Source organism: Neofelis nebulosa, chromosome 16 (assembly GCF_028018385.1).
Source record: "Neofelis nebulosa isolate mNeoNeb1 chromosome 16, mNeoNeb1.pri, whole genome shotgun sequence".
NCBI lineage: Eukaryota > Metazoa > Chordata > Mammalia > Carnivora > Felidae > Neofelis > Neofelis nebulosa.
The window spans coordinates 34,156,253-34,171,625 of record NC_080797.1 but is presented as its reverse complement, the minus strand read 5'-3'; the positions used below and the strand labels follow the sequence as shown (position 1 = coordinate 34,171,625).

Sequence of the window (15,373 nt, the reverse complement as noted above, 5' to 3'; positions counted from 1 at the left end):
CTGACCGCTCGGAGCCTGGAGCCTGCTTTGGATCTGTGTCTCCCTCTCTCTCTGCCCCTCCTCCACTCGCTCTCTGTCTCTGTCTCTCTCTCAAAAATAGATAAACATTAAAAATTCTCTGGCAGGAGTTAGATCTGGCAGTCAGAGAGATGAGGAAGGGGAAGTCAGAGAGACTCCAAACATCAGAGAGCTTTGACCATGGTTGCTGGCTTTGAAGATGCAGGTAGGGGCTGATGAGCCTAGGAATGTGGAAGAAGCTAAGGATGACCTCTGGTCAACAGCCAGTCATTAAACAGGGATCTTAGTCCCACAACTGCAAGGAACATTCTGGCCAACAACATGAAATGAGCTTGGAAGCTGATTCATCCCCAGAGCCTCTAGAAAGGAACACAGCCTTGTTGCCTTGATTTTGGTCTTGTGAAACTAATCAGTTGAGCCAACTCGGCTTTCTGACCTACAGAACTGTGAGACAATAAGTGGCTGTTATTTTAAGCCACTAGATTTGTGACAATTTGCAATGGCAGAAATAGAAAATATGATAGGTACCAAAGCCCCCTTGATAACGCTAGGAGTTGGTACTAGGGTCTGAGCAAGTCTGTAGCTGTAAGCTTCAAGAAGTCATGCTTGGTGAAAGTGAAAGCAAATTTATTTGCAGGTGAACAGCAACAACGTTTACAAAATGTATTTTGTACAGTCAAGTCTGCACTGCCCTCACACACTAGGGGGCTAAGGAAGACCTAGTCCTTCCAACAGCTATAAACAGGCCTGGATAATGAGTTTATGAAAAACACTTTCTCTTCCTTCAGCACACAAAATTATTTATGAAGCTGTACAGTTCGGCAATAGGAAGCAAAAAGAAGAAAATTACGTCAAGGAAAGCAACAGCTCCTTTCCTGGTGGGAGCCGTCATTTTATAGACATGAAATATCCCTGTCAGAGATCTTGTATTTCAAGAAGAATGGGTGACATATCAGAGCTACAACAATAAACACTGTATTTATTTCTAATGGGGAATTAGAAGACCCTCTTTGGACATCAGTTCTTGAAAAGATTCTGCTATTTCAGAGCATATCAGTGCTAAGAAATCTTTTAGAAATCTGGATTTCTAAAGGGCAGGACGACTCCCTTTTCCTCAAACCCTCAAGGTTCATATTTATATCCATTACCTGCCTCTGAATCCCTCCAGGCCCCCACCCAAGCTCCATCCACTCCAACATTTGAGAGCCGCCCAAGGGCTGTTCTGATTTTAAGTCACATCACAGATTTCCCCAAGTACTTGCTTCCCACTGAAGGGTCTAACTCTTGGCCTTTATGAACACAGGATTTTAGGGAAGCAAACTTAGGGAGACCAGCTATTCTCCTGAGGCCAGCCATTCTGTGCCTCCAGCTCTAAGCCAACATCCCCAGTACGAAGAATAGGGCTGATAAATTATGAATCAGCATCTTGCTCAATTGGCGGCGTTTAAATGGTTTTAAATTCTTTTCAGGTGAAAAATTACCACAATTTTGTGCTCATGGTAGATTTCAAAGGGAGACTTGAAGCAGAAAATCTTTAAGGGCCCCTTGCATACCAGAATTTCTTCTCAGGCTGATGTATATAAAATATTCAGTAACCGGGACTGTGGAAAGACTGAAGAGGAGCTCCCAGGGCCTGGAAAACGACTGCTTCTTACGATCATTCTTGGGGTTCTGTGGTGACAGGCCCTATACGCTACACACATGGCTGGCTGAGGTCAGCAGTAGCTCTGGGAATCTGGGGGATCAGGTAGGTGTCCAGCTCCTGGCACTGGTAGAGGGCTACACTGTCCAATACCCACTCTCGGGTCACCACAGGTGCCTCACACATCTGCCCAATCGCTGGGGACAAAGAATGCAAACAGAAATTAGTCAATTCACATTTTCCCAGGCCAGACTCTTGTCAATCTACTCCTGGGGACCTGGTTGTATGAGTTCACAGCGTTACTCAGGTAGGTGCAAAACGGTTGATCTTAAGTAATGCTTCAGGACATAGGACCTTATTTAGAAGCCTGAGGAGTGACTGCTGGTGAAAGCCTACAGCCTCTGGCAACTTTAGTAACATGAGCTCCAATCTGTTAAAGGAAGTCACCAGAGAGCAAAACAGCATTGCAGTTTAATGGTTTTGCAACATCTTAGAAGAGAAAGCAAAACAGATGACGAGCACAATCACATCTGTGTGAAATACATGTGTGTACATATATACGCACGCATGCCTCGTAGAATTTTACCATCACCATCTTCAAGTGGTGAGATTACTGGGATTATTTTGTTGTGTTTGTGTTCATTTATATTTTATGTGATGAACATTAATTAATATTTAACCTCCACCAATGGAAATAGTTCATGCCTTACTTTTATAACACAAAAGACACCACAAAAACTTTTAAAAAGTCATTTTAGGCATGCATGCATGCATGCATTCATTCATTCAAATATTCATTGAGCACCTAGAAGATGCTGAGAACTGTGTTAATCAAACAATGGGTGACCTGTGGTGACCCAAACTCATCACACAGATCCCATATCTCATAGGCACATTCCTATGGCCTTCTAAAGCCCCACACAGGTGCACCATCTACTCTGGTTGATCAAATCAGGACATTTAGACCTAAAATGACCATAGTCTTCATACTTAACCTGGGCCCTGCAACCCATACTCCTCTGGACAAAGGCTTATAGCAAGACTTACCATGGAAGCCACTGTCCTCTGTCCAGGCATCCGGTTGCACGACCACAACTGGGTGAGTAGCCTGTATCCCCGGGAAGGAAACAGCATTGAGGGTATCAGAGCAGGGCTTTTAGAACAGTCACTTCACCATTTCTTTTTTTTTTTTTTTTTTAATTTTTTTTAACGTTTATTTATTTTTGAGACAGAGAGAGACAGAGCATGAACGGGGGAGGGTCAGAGAGAGGGAGACACAGAATCTGAAACAGGCTCCAGGCTCTGAGCTGTCAGCACAGAACCCGACGCGGGGCTCGAACTCACGGACCGTGAGATCATGACCTGAGCCGAAGTCGGACGCTTAACCGACTGAGCCACCCAGGGGCCCCATCACTTCACCATTTCTTGACGGTTTGCTGAAGCAGACTAGTTTAGGTGCAACCACAGAAAGGAGGGGGATGGGCACATAGCAAAAAGGAAGGGTTGGAGGGAGAGTCTTCCCTCAATAAATTAAATACTTGGAGAACTCAAGCCCTTACTCATCCTCCACAGATGGCATCTTCTGGCACTGGTACATGGTCAGAGAAGACTCAGAGCAGAGAGGCTTCTGAGGTCCACTGGCAGGGTTCGTAGGGATGGATGGGTACCAACCAGCCTTGCTCAATCATAGGACAGATATTTGGCAGGGCATCACTTACCTTGCTGAGAGTGAATAACGAAGGCCTCTTCACCACAGAAGCCCCACAGAGGCACACCATCCACTCTAGTTGATCTAAATAGCACATACAGACCTAAAATCACCACAGTACTCTACACACTTAACCTGTGCCCTCTACCCCATGCTCCTCTGGATGAAGGCTTACAGCAAGACTTCTCAGTGGGAGAGTCTCCACCTCTCTGCTCCAAAAGGACAGAGAGGCCTTGACCTAGAATCTATACCAGGTATGGATTCTAAGTCAATTTGCCACCAATATGCTACCTACTCTGGTTATTGGTCCCCAAAAGGCCACTTGGCAGATAAGGTTTGACAGTCTCTCAAATAAAACACTTTGGAAGAAAAGAATCCAAGATCTAATTTCCCTTAAATTGCTAAATTGCTGGCTAAGATACTGTGAAAAAATGCTCACTTGCCTTCCCTCCCTCCCTGCCTAATTCTGTGTTGGTAATTGATAATCACGGCCACCAAGAGCACCATACTTGGTGGTAATTACTGTAAATGTCAAGAGACAGGAAGATAATTCATTCAGTCAAAAAAAAATACACATCATCCTGGACAGAGACTCAGCACATCAGTGGGGAAGGGCTACGTGCTGAGCTGGAATCAACACATTCGGGGGAACAGAAACCAAAAGGGATTATACAGATGTTCCCCTTGCAGCTGGAAAATCAGCAGAACCGACCAATGAATGGCTTCTGGGCCTCTGGGGATTGCTGAGGTGCTCCTATTTGTCTGAATAAACCGAGGTCAACAGACTCATCTCTAAAATGATACCTGCTAGAGACCTGGTTTTCATTACACCAAAGAACAAAAACACTGAGAAATCCTCAAGTGGCACTTGGAAATTTCATAAAAATCCAATCAATAACCAATAAAGAAGACAGAAGCAAAATTACTTTGCCAGGCCCTCTTGGGGCTGCTCATCTGTCCCTGACTAGATGCCAAGGCCATCTTCTGAGGAGCAAGAGAACCTGATCCCTGGGGTGGAAGGGGGCACAGAAGCAAAGGTGGGCGGACTTTGTTTTGAAGAGAACAAACCAAACCTATACACATACCAGGGCCTCAGTGCTACACAACTGCAGAGTTGAGCCCCACAGCACTCCTAAACATAACATCACATTCAATGTCAAAGTTAATTAGAAAATGTTCATGCAGAGTCTTCCCCTGCCTGCTCTGGGCCTGTGTGGGGCCCCAGGCCCACAGGGCTTATGCAGCCGCTGTGTTTGCTTCTTAGTATCAAATGAAGATGGTTTAGGAAGAGCAGAATTCCTTCTTAACATTTACAAATCTGAAAGGTATCTTCTCCCTAACTTATGACTTCCCTCCTTCCTTAAAGCAAAGGGCAAGAAGGGCAGCTCTACCCCACTTGAGCATAGAACACTGCATCCTAGAACCTAACTTTTCACTGACTTCTAGCTCTCAGGAAGGGGCACAGGGCTGTTTTTTTGCCACAGGGTAACGTTTAAGCGCAGTTTTGCCTGACAGGTGGTAGAGAAATAGAAAAACCTCTAGAACACCTCACCAACCTGAGGAACCCCCTTAAAAGGGATGGCCTCTCCTGTAACACTTTACCATGTAAGGGGAAAGGCTGGTGCTGGACTCGCCACTTCTCCCGGTCTCTTACCTGTGGGCATGTTGGTAAAGGGCCCATAGCAACAGATTTCTAGGCCCCCGAAGATCTGGGAGAAGAGTGGCACAGAAGGAGGAAGGGAAAGAAACACCAATTATAAAAGAGTATGCATTTTATAAAAAACAGCATAAAGAGACTCTCGAAAATGAAGGACTTTCTTTTTTCTTTACCACCTGATAACTTCTGCGATGTCACGGAGACAATCAGTGTAATGTCAGAACGTGGATGGATTTTAGAGGACTTTTTTTTTTTTTTTAATGTTTATTTATTTTTGAGACAGAGAGAGACAGAGCATGAATGGGGGAGGGTCAGAGAGAGAGAGAGGGAGACACAGAATCTGAAACAGGCTCCAGGCTCTGAGCTGTCAGCACAGAGCCCGAAGCGAGGCTTGAACTCAGGAACCGCAAGATCATGACCTGAGCCTAAGTCGGACGCTTAACCGACTGAGCCACCCAGGCGCCCCTTAGAGGACTTTTTAAAAGTGTGTGAGTAATTGGTCCACACTAGGGTCACTCTTTGTTATTCAGAGGCTGAGCTTTCCACTTCACCACCAATCAGGCCCGGGCTCCTTCCTGGTGACTTCATTTCTTGTTAGAGACCCAAAAAACCTGGGCCTTCTTTATATTTAATAAAAGTCTTGGATGGCTAGATATTCAAGCTTTTAGCTGCAGTTTGGTGTTTTTATGCAGACTTGGTACATTAATACGAACCATAATTCTAACTGTCAGAGAGGTCTATGTTGATTTTACATGCTCTTTTTCTCCTCTTTCTCTGGTCTCTGAACATCTGTTCCTGCCTTCACACTGCTTTAAGAACAGCCATTGTTCCTTTAGGCAACCTAAACCATTTTTAATCTAGAAGTTAATCTAATCTAGAAGTGAAGCCTGGTTCTACCTCTCCTCATTGAGCTGACCTGACTGCCTGGTTTCCAGGAGACACAGATTATACTGTGCCTCCAAGGTGCCTCTTCCACTTACATACAGTGCTGGCTGGCACTGCCCAAAAGAACTTTCTGTGATGATGGAAATGTTCTCTGTTTGTGTTAATAAGGTGCCCAAGTCACATGTAGATACCAAAGTCTTGAAATGTGGTCATGGTGGGTGAGGACCTACACTTCCTATTTTATTTAGTTTTAGTCATCTAAATTTCAAAACGGCGGCATGTGGCCGGTGGCTACGGTGTTGGACAGGCAAATTCTTACACACAAATTGGCACAGGTTCTTAGGCAAGCACTAGCATATCATTTAAAAGAAATCTCAAGTTGTGTCAGTTGGCTGGATAGATACCATTTGGGTAAACATCATTCTCTTGACCCTCTTTCTCCCCATTCCACTAAAAAGACTGCCTAGGCCTGGAACTCACCTTGTTTAAATAAGAGAGATGGGGGTACAGAAAACTCAGGAGCTAAAAACTCATCGTGGCCTTTTAGGAAATGAGCCTCCCCACCCCCATTTTAACTACAGCCAAAGGAATAAGAAGAGCAGCAGGACAAGTCTGTTTCTGTTTTAAGTGACAGCCTCCATATATGCCATTCTCAGTATCTGTATGAATAAACTGCATCCCCAACCTGTTGACAGGATCTAGATGCTCATAATGCTAAAAGCTGCCCCCAAGCAGCCGTCTGGAGCCCAACATTGCTGTGAAAAGTACAAAAGATTAGGAATTTTTGTGTCCAAGCTGACACTCACTGATGAGGATGGCTAGTTAGGAGATGAGTTTAGAAATCTGAAGTTTCACTTCTACAGCTACAAATACATTTCTCTTCCACGGGAAAATATTACAGTGACATTTAGTATTTTCAGAACATCATTACTTTGACCAGGCACCTTCCATCACTGCCATCCCAAATTTAGGGAAAACCCTCAAACGCTGGAATTTCCTTTGAAGGAGGAAGAATCTGGTGCTAATTCGGCCTTGCGTACAATGGAATAAAAACAAATGGCTGGCTCACACAGAACTCCCCTGGAGTGAAGGCAGAAGCAAAAACAGGGCCAATAGCTTTCCTTGGCATCTGGAAGTTACTCGATAGGTTCAGAGGGTGGGGATGGGCTCAAGGGTTCAGAGCTCTCCCAAAGCAGTTTTCCCTAGAAAATCTCCTCCACTGGTTCTTTCTCAACTTCTGTAAAGGGACAGACAGTGCTCCGTATGGGGATGTTCTAAAATGCCCATTTAAAAAAGGAAGAAAAAAAGGCAAACTTTTAAAAAAGAAGAAATGCAGACTAGGCATGGAAGTGCTCAGTCAGTGACCTGAGAAAGCAGCAGGTTCAGGCCTGACAGGCAGATGCAAAACCATGCTTGGACTTCTCCCTGACAGAGAGACAATGCTTTGCCTCCATAATCTGCTACAGTGTGATCTGGGAAAAAATCATGGAGTCTTCCTGGGCCTCTAGGCCTTCATTTGTAAAATTGTTAGAATAACCTATTTTTTTCCTCTGTGAAATCTATGACTTTCCAAGAAACTATGGTATTGTACACTTAAGATTTTTTAAAAGTATGTATGTATGTATATATGTATATATGGATGTATTTAATCTCTGACCCAACATGGGGCTTGAACTCATGACCCCGAGTTCAAGAGCTGCATGCTCTTCCAAATGAGTCAGCCAGGCACCCCTAGTATTGTTTCTTTTTTAAGATTTAAAAAAAAGTTTATTATTTATTTTTGAGAGAGACAGTGTAAATGGGATAGGGGCAGAGAGAGAGGGAGACACAGAATCCCAAGCAGGCTTCACACTGTCACCAAAGAGCTCGATACTGGGCCCGAACTCATGAAACCGTGAGATCATGACTGAGCTGAAACCAAGAGTCAGACCCTCAACTGACTGAGCCACCCAGGTGCTCCTCTTTTTAAGACTTCATTTCATTTCATTTCATTTATTTATATTTGAGAGAGTGAGGGAAAGAGAGAGAGAGAGAGAGAGAGAGAGTGCGCATGTGTGTCTGAGCGTGGTAGAGGAGCAGAGAGAGAGAGAGAGAGAGAGAGAGATAGAGAAAATCTTAAGCAGGCTCCATGCTCAGTGCAGAGCCCGACACAGGGCTCAATCCCACAACCCTGGGATCATGACCTGAGCTGAAATCAAGAGTTGGATGTTCAACCAACTGAGCCACCAGGTGCCTCAAGATTTTATTTTTTGTTTATTTTTGAGAAAGAGTGCACATGCACAGGGGGTCGGGGTTGTGGGGGAGGGGGGCAGACAGAGGGAGACAGAGGATCTGGGTCCAAAGCGGGCTCCACAGTGAGACAGCAGAGAGCCCAATGTGGGGCATAAACTCATGAACTGTGAGATCATCACCTAGCCGACGTCAGATGCTTAACTGACTAAGCTACCCAGGAGTCCTAAGAGTTTACTTTTTTAAGTAATCTCTACACCCAATGTGGGGCTCAAACCTATAACCCTGAGATCAAGAGTCGCATGCTCCATGGACTGAGCCAGCCACATGTCCCAAGAAACTATGGTATTGTTAAGAGCTCAGATTCTGGAGCTTGACTGCATGAGTTCAACTAGTCATGGGTTCCCACTAGCTCTGTGAGCTTGGGCAATCTACTCAATCTCTCTGAGCTTTTAATTTTCTCATCTATAAAATAGGTATAATTATAGTATACACCTCATAGGGCTACTGTAAAATTGTTAATTAGTTAAAATATGATTGAGTGTTTAGAGCAGACCCTAGCATACGGTGTAGGTTATAAAGATGTTAGCTACTGATTAACAAACACTTTCTCTTCTGTGCTTCCACAGACAGCACTGTACATCTCCCTCACAGCAGTGACCACATTACCTTAGAGGAAGACACCACAGTGAAGTGGAAAGAGCAACGGCCTTAGATTCACATCTGTTTCAAATTCCAGCTCTGCCCCTTATCAGCTGAGTTTTGAATCCTAGACTGGGGTCCAAAGTACATAGCTTCTCTACACGTCTAAGCTCCTTCATTCATAAAATGGAGAGAATACTTATTTACCTTATTACAGGGCTAGGGCAACTAAAAAAGAGCCTACATGGAAGCACCTAGTTAGAACTCCAGCAAGTGAGTATCCAGTGCCCCTCACAGATGAATGAGACCATCTCTACCAAGGGGACTGGAATGCAGGGGTATGGGTGGGGTTTTTGACAACAAGGCAGAGGGGGACTTTACCTTTCTGTCCCGGGATTCTCTTGCTCGCTTTGGACCCTGGTGGTTTCTTCCATTGACAACATCTCCTCTGACTTCAAAATCATGCTGGAAAAAAACCAACGCACACCACAGGGATCAGAGAAAGAGAAACCTCCTTCAATGGAAGTGGAGTAGATAAGTCGTATTAAGGAATTCAGTACTGTCAAATTTTGACAACCCTACTCCCACCCCCCAAAATCATTCTTTTTGGTGACTGAATGAAATGACCAGCATCTCAGCTGCTGAAATCAATTCACTGAAGTAAATCTTTGTGGGCAGAAATTAACAATTGGCTTTTCAGCTCATTGGGACTTAACGTATTTTAATTTTTAACATCTATCTCTTCTCAAAACATTCACTTAGCATTTAGATTAAACTGCTAATACTGTGCTGTTATAAAGATAACTGGAGAATTCCTGATCTCTTAAATCAACTGTGTATTACCATCTAAAGAAATAAGGGCTTCTCAGATTTCCATTGAGAGATTTACAGTTAATGAGACCAAAATGATAAAATATAGATTTAACCCAGTAAAGAAAGTTAGAGGCTTTTCATAATCACCATTTTGACTGGTCAAGGACAAGGAAGTAAAGAATAATGTGACTGGGGAGGTTAGAGCTTTTGGGAGAATTTTGGGGAAGAATGCCCGGGAACAATTCTGACTGACACTTGATTGTAGGGAAGACAAAGTCATGAGTGTAACTACAGGCTGTTATTAGAGGAAAGAACACTTAACATTTCGTAGTCACTTGAGTGAGAAGAGTCTAGTGCTAAAAATGTCATCTATTTGAAGCTGACCCTCAAATTCCTTGTCCTGATTGCACCCCTGTGCCTACTTAAGCTCTCTACCTGGAAGTCTAATATACATCCCCAAATTCACAGTCTAAAACAGAGCTCTTGATTCTACTTCTTCCCCCTCAAGGTGCTCCTTCTCCATATCTTCCTGATCTGATTTACTATTACTGGCACCCATTCTTGTTCAGGCCCAAACCCTAAGTGTTAGCCCCTGAATGCCTCCCTTTACCTCATCCTCCAAATTTAACCCTTTAGTAGGTCCTATCCCCAAACGTAAATCAACCTCTTCTTCCCACCTCCATGCCTCCAATTACCCTACAAATAAAAGTCAAATTCCTTACCATGACTTCCACCAAATCCTATGTGATCTGGCCCTTGTCCGTGATCTTCTCCAACCCCTGGTCCAACCTCTGCTCTCTACATAGAATTTGGCAATTACTACTCTCCTGCTACACGGGCCTATTTTTCTTTAATAAACCAAACTCATTCCTACCTCAAGACATTTATGTTTGCAGTTCTTCTGCCTGTTAACATTTGTTTCCTACATTTTTCCAGGCCAATTCTTTTTATTTAGGTCTCGGCTCAAGCTTTCAGAAAGCTTTCACTGGTCTCCTTAAGTAGTCAACCTCTGTCCCTAGTCAGCTGCTAGTCTGTTGTTCTATATTATTTCTCCATTGTATGTATGTATGTATTTTTTATTATTTGGCTACTATCATTTTTTAAAGTTTTTATTCCATAGTATTTATTGGTATTTTAAATGTATCTTTATTTATTGTATGTCTCCCCTCAATAGAACATGAATCCCACCAGAGCAGGGACCCAGCAATCTTATCTACTGCTCTATTCCTGGTGTCCAGGACATAGTAGGCTCCCAACCATATTAGGTCACTGAATCAAAATTAAAACCAACAAAATGCCATTTAATTAATTATAAATATGCTAAATAGTGCATAATAGCTTAAAACTGCTTTTGCTAATTTTATTTTGCCTTGTCTGTTGTCACCAGCAGTTCTTAGATGGCTCTGTTCTAAAATGATTCTTCCTCCTACACCCTGTCTTATTTACCTCTCACTGTTCTTAGGATCATAAAGAGTAACATCCCTTTGAAGGAATATGATTTTTAAGTAGATACATCTGCATGTTAATATGAAGGGTTTCTCTTCAACAACAGTTTTCTACCAAGGTATATGAATGTAAGATTTAGGTGGGCCTGTTTCTTAAGCTTACGGGTCTTCCTTTCTGCTTTATAAATTCCTTTTCCTGGGGTGCCTGGGTGGCTCAGTCGGTTGAGTGTCTGACTTCAGCTCAGGTCATGATCTCACAGCTTGTGAGTTCGAGCCCTGCGTCAGGCTCTGTGCTGACAGCTCGGAGCCTGAAGCCTGTTTCAGATTCTGTGCCTCCCTCTCTCTCTGCCCCAGCCCACTTGCATTCTGTGTCTCTCTCAAAAATAAATAAACAGTAAAAAAATAAAAAATAAATAAAATCTTCATGTTTAAAAAAAAATAAATTCCTTTTCCTTCCTCTGAGAAAAGGATTGTTTCCATTGACACTTAATTTTTTTTTTAATGTTTATTTATTTTTGAGACAGAGAGAGACAGAGCATGAACGGGGGAGGGTCAGAGAGAGAGGGAGACACAGAATCCGAAGCAGGCTCCAGGCTCTGAGCTGTCAGCACAGAGCCCAAAGCGAGGCTTGAACTCATGGACCACGAGATCATGACCCAAGCCCGCTTAACCAACGGAGCCACCCAGGCGCCCTTCTATTGACACTTAAACAAATGAGTGAGAATGCAGAATTTCCTGGTTTGCTCTGTGTAATTCTTGATGGTCCACATTGTCAAGGAAAGTCTTTGGAAAGCAGTATAAAAAAAGGAAACAGAGAAGTATTCAATGATTTTGTGACTCAGTGGCACCAAGTCTTTCTGACTAGTCTGTAAGATCAAGTACCTACCTCATCTAGCATCTTTCTTTCTTTAATGGACTGGGTCACCCCTAAAGAGAGGACAGAAAACACAGGTCACACAAAGGCAGAAGAACATGCTCTTTTCACAGAGGTGGATGGTGAAGCGATACCGTACAGCACAGAGGGCAACACTGAGTAAAGGTCCTCTCTCTAAAGCAATAGCCCCTTAATAGATTTCCTTCTGGAGACACAGTGGTGGCTTAATTTAAACATTATAAAAGTGCCTGCTGCACATGGATTTCTGCCTGCTATTAAATAAATCCTTAGTTCCTATGCTAACATTGCTAGGAGCAGATTAGGTCGTATTAGTTATAAAAAGAAATCCATTTTCCCCAACATCACCAGCTTTATCCGAACAAAGAGATATGCATTCAAGATAAAGCTAGTTTTGTGTTACCATTAAAGACCTGTTGGTAATTCAGATTCAGCATCAGCAAAAACCTTAGGTGTTAAAATGTTAGGTGTAAAAATGCAATTCTGAGGTGTTAAAGGGAGGAGGGGGGACATTATATTGTACTTACAGAAATAGCTAACTACCCATTTTCCTCCTGCAATACCCAGAAAATATTTCAGTGTCCGTTCACACACAAACTCAGCATCTGCAGGATGAAAAACATCCAAAGGATTAGCAGTTGAAAACAAAAATCAGCAAGTTCTGCTTTAAGAAGCTAAAGTGTCCCTAGCAACTTATGCTACTTGAGATCAATCCGGATTGATGATTCTGACAGCCCAGGTGATAGGCTCAGAGGCCAGAAGCACCCTAATTATAAGCAGCAAGTGTGCATCTTTGGAGGCCTGGGAAAGGCTGATAGGAGGTTGAGACCACAGGAAAGGTCTGCTCTATCTTCCAGGTGCCAACGTTGGCTAAAGATGACTGTCATTGCGTTGAAGAAATCACCCTTATCAGTAGTATTGATACACTTGGCTAGGGAAGATCTATTTTACTGGATGGAAAAATGTGAAAGGAGACAAAAGCAGCATTATTGAAATCCTGAATCTGAAATGTCCATGTAAGCGACAAGGTTTCACCACCCAGAACTTCTACCTGGGGAATCCTAACCCCTTAATTTCTAAGTCCCCTGAGAGGCACAGGAAAAATAGACTATTTTCACAGCTTTTCTCTTTTCTATGTACTTCAGAAGGTAGTAGCTGAAGAATCAGTTCTGTTTTTCTTAGCATTTCAAAGGCCTCCTTTGAAGAACTAAGCAAACTGAGGAAAGAACACTTAGTTTTAAACAGGAGAAATGTATTTAACTAAATCCTAAACACAGTAGGCCATCTGCCAGTAGAAGCAATAGCCATTCTCTCTCCCAGAATTCTTCACAGATTTTTAAAAGCCCTTTTTTTTCTTCAAATTTTAGAGCTTTTTACCTGTTGTACAAGTTGATTTAGTAATATGCTTTAAACCCAGAAATTTTAGCTCCTTTTTAGTTTAAAAGTAGCAAATGTTGTATTGTCTTTGAGTTTAAAGACTGAACTACTTTAGATTTAATTTACATTTTAAAGTTTTCTTCTCACCTTTCAGCAGCTTTGATCCACAACTATAGCTAGCTTAAGCTATATTAAACTTTACTGACATCCATCTCTAAAATGTTACTTCGCTCAAAGTATCTTGTTGTGGCACTTGATTCCTGTGAGCATTATCCTCTTACCCTGTGGTATGGTCTTTGTACAGTAGAAACCTAAGATCTTAGAGGTTTTAGGGCAATGTGTCCCTGCCAAGGAGTCTGGACCCTATGCTCAAGTGCCTGCAGCTACATGACAGAAACATCCTGGAGAGGACCACTGTATTTCCAGAGAGTCAGTTTTGCGAGAAAGGCTTTAAGAATTGAACTCCAATCTGCATCTTTTTGGAGCCCAACAAGTGAGTCCATCTCCTCTTCCAGAAATCAGCTGTTCAAATATTGGAAGACAGCTGTCTTGTTCCCTTAAGTCTTTCCGTTCCTTCACCGGTTCTTCAAATGACACTGCTTTGAATTCCTTTCCCCCATCCTCATCATCTACCTCTGGGTAAACACTCTAGTCTGTCAGTGACCAGCTTCAAAAGGAAGTATGGTGCTCAAAGCAGAGCACACACTTTCCAGGCAGCCCCTCCAGCAGAGAATGCAGTTGGGGGGGGGGCGGTCAGGATCTTCACTTTGCAGTTGGGGGGGGGGGGGGTCAGGATCTTCACTTTGCTTGTTCTGGACACCAGGCTTCTATTAATAAGGCCCAATTTCAAATGAGCTTTTTCAGCAGCCCTGAAATGTTTACTTAGATTTAGTTCAAAGCCTCTGAGGTCTCCATTATCACAAAAGCCATAATTAAGACTGGAAAAGGGGAAGGTGTAGGACAAATGAATTTCCCCTTCTCTTTTTCCTGTTTCCTATGCTAGGCTACCTCAGAACTGACAATGGACCTGGATCCTGAAAAACTCCCAACTGCACTCAAACTTGGTGTGCGGAGTAGAGCTAGGAGACAGAGTGGACAGGGGGCTAGCGTTTCCAACTGCCTGGATTTTGAGCGCAGGCTCACTTCATTCTCCTCTTTGCCCCATTTGTTCCTCCAGGACTTCGGCTGTGCTTTATCAGAAAGCCCTTCACACAGTGTGGTCCAGGCAGGGTGGACTAGAAGTGGTTCATCGTTTGCGCTCCTGATTCTCCAAATCTTAACCCAAACAAAAGGGGGCCAGGAAGTAGCAAAACTTTTATTTTTCTCTCATAAATAATTGGCTGACAACTGGAAGACTGCCAGCCATGCTATGCTGAACAAATATTCCCATTTCTTCATGTGGTTTTATGCAACAGATGCAACATGCTCTGGAAAGGCTCTTGGTATACCTGTTTTCATAATGACATGAGTAGTCTCTTCAGAAATTACATTAGTTAAGGTGATTTGGTGTCTTCTGGCAAACTTCTGCACAAGCACCTGAAATCAAATCAAATATTACATCATAATAAATTACCTCTTGTACAGAGCTCAGACTATTAGTTACCCTAGCTTTGAGTCTTCATTTTCCTCACAAAAGGTACACCCCTTTTATTCTAACATGCCTGAAGTCCCAAAATAAATAGGAATTTAATAAAAATTATGTATAAATCAGAGGGAAAAATTCTAAAATAGTCTGTGCTAGTAGCCATGGAAATACAAACCAGGATTCAAAATAATAATTTTTCCCTTTAATAGCAGCTATCATTTGATACCCTAAGACAGTTTCTTTGCAGAGCGATACGCTACTATAATTTAGATTTATCAGCCTACACTTCGTAAGCCAAGAGGTAACCAGCCTGTTCAGAATGTTACGCTACAGATATGCGGCTTAAAAACCTGATTCAACCCTCTGATAGTTACAAAACATTCAAGGCAAGATGCTTCTAAAGGTCAGTGTAAAAACCATCAATTTCTCTTAAGGATAAGGATTGGAAGAGATTCATATGCTTCCTGAAAGAAAGCTAAA

General features: G+C 42.8%; 1 protein-coding gene across 12 annotated transcripts in view; it reads right to left on the bottom strand.

The window, feature by feature from the left end:
* Nucleotides 1–628: 628 nt before the first annotated feature.
* BRCA1 (BRCA1 DNA repair associated) overlaps nucleotides 629–15,373 on the bottom strand; it is a 60,724-nt gene continuing 45,979 nt past the window's right edge. For all 12 annotated transcript variants that reach the window (XM_058702615.1, XM_058702614.1, XM_058702612.1 and 9 more), the window contains exons 16-23: nucleotides 14,757–14,844; nucleotides 12,459–12,536; nucleotides 11,926–11,966; nucleotides 9,163–9,246; nucleotides 5,023–5,077; nucleotides 3,379–3,452; nucleotides 2,708–2,768; nucleotides 629–1,857 (exon numbers count right to left, since the gene is read on the bottom strand). In XM_058702615.1, the coding sequence (XP_058558598.1) occupies nucleotides 1,712–1,857; nucleotides 2,708–2,768; nucleotides 3,379–3,452; nucleotides 5,023–5,077; nucleotides 9,163–9,246; nucleotides 11,926–11,966; nucleotides 12,459–12,536; nucleotides 14,757–14,844 (627 nt within the window). In that variant the 3' untranslated portion in view covers nucleotides 629–1,711. The remainder of the gene's footprint in view (nucleotides 1,858–2,707; nucleotides 2,769–3,378; nucleotides 3,453–5,022; nucleotides 5,078–9,162; nucleotides 9,247–11,925; nucleotides 11,967–12,458; nucleotides 12,537–14,756; nucleotides 14,845–15,373) is intronic.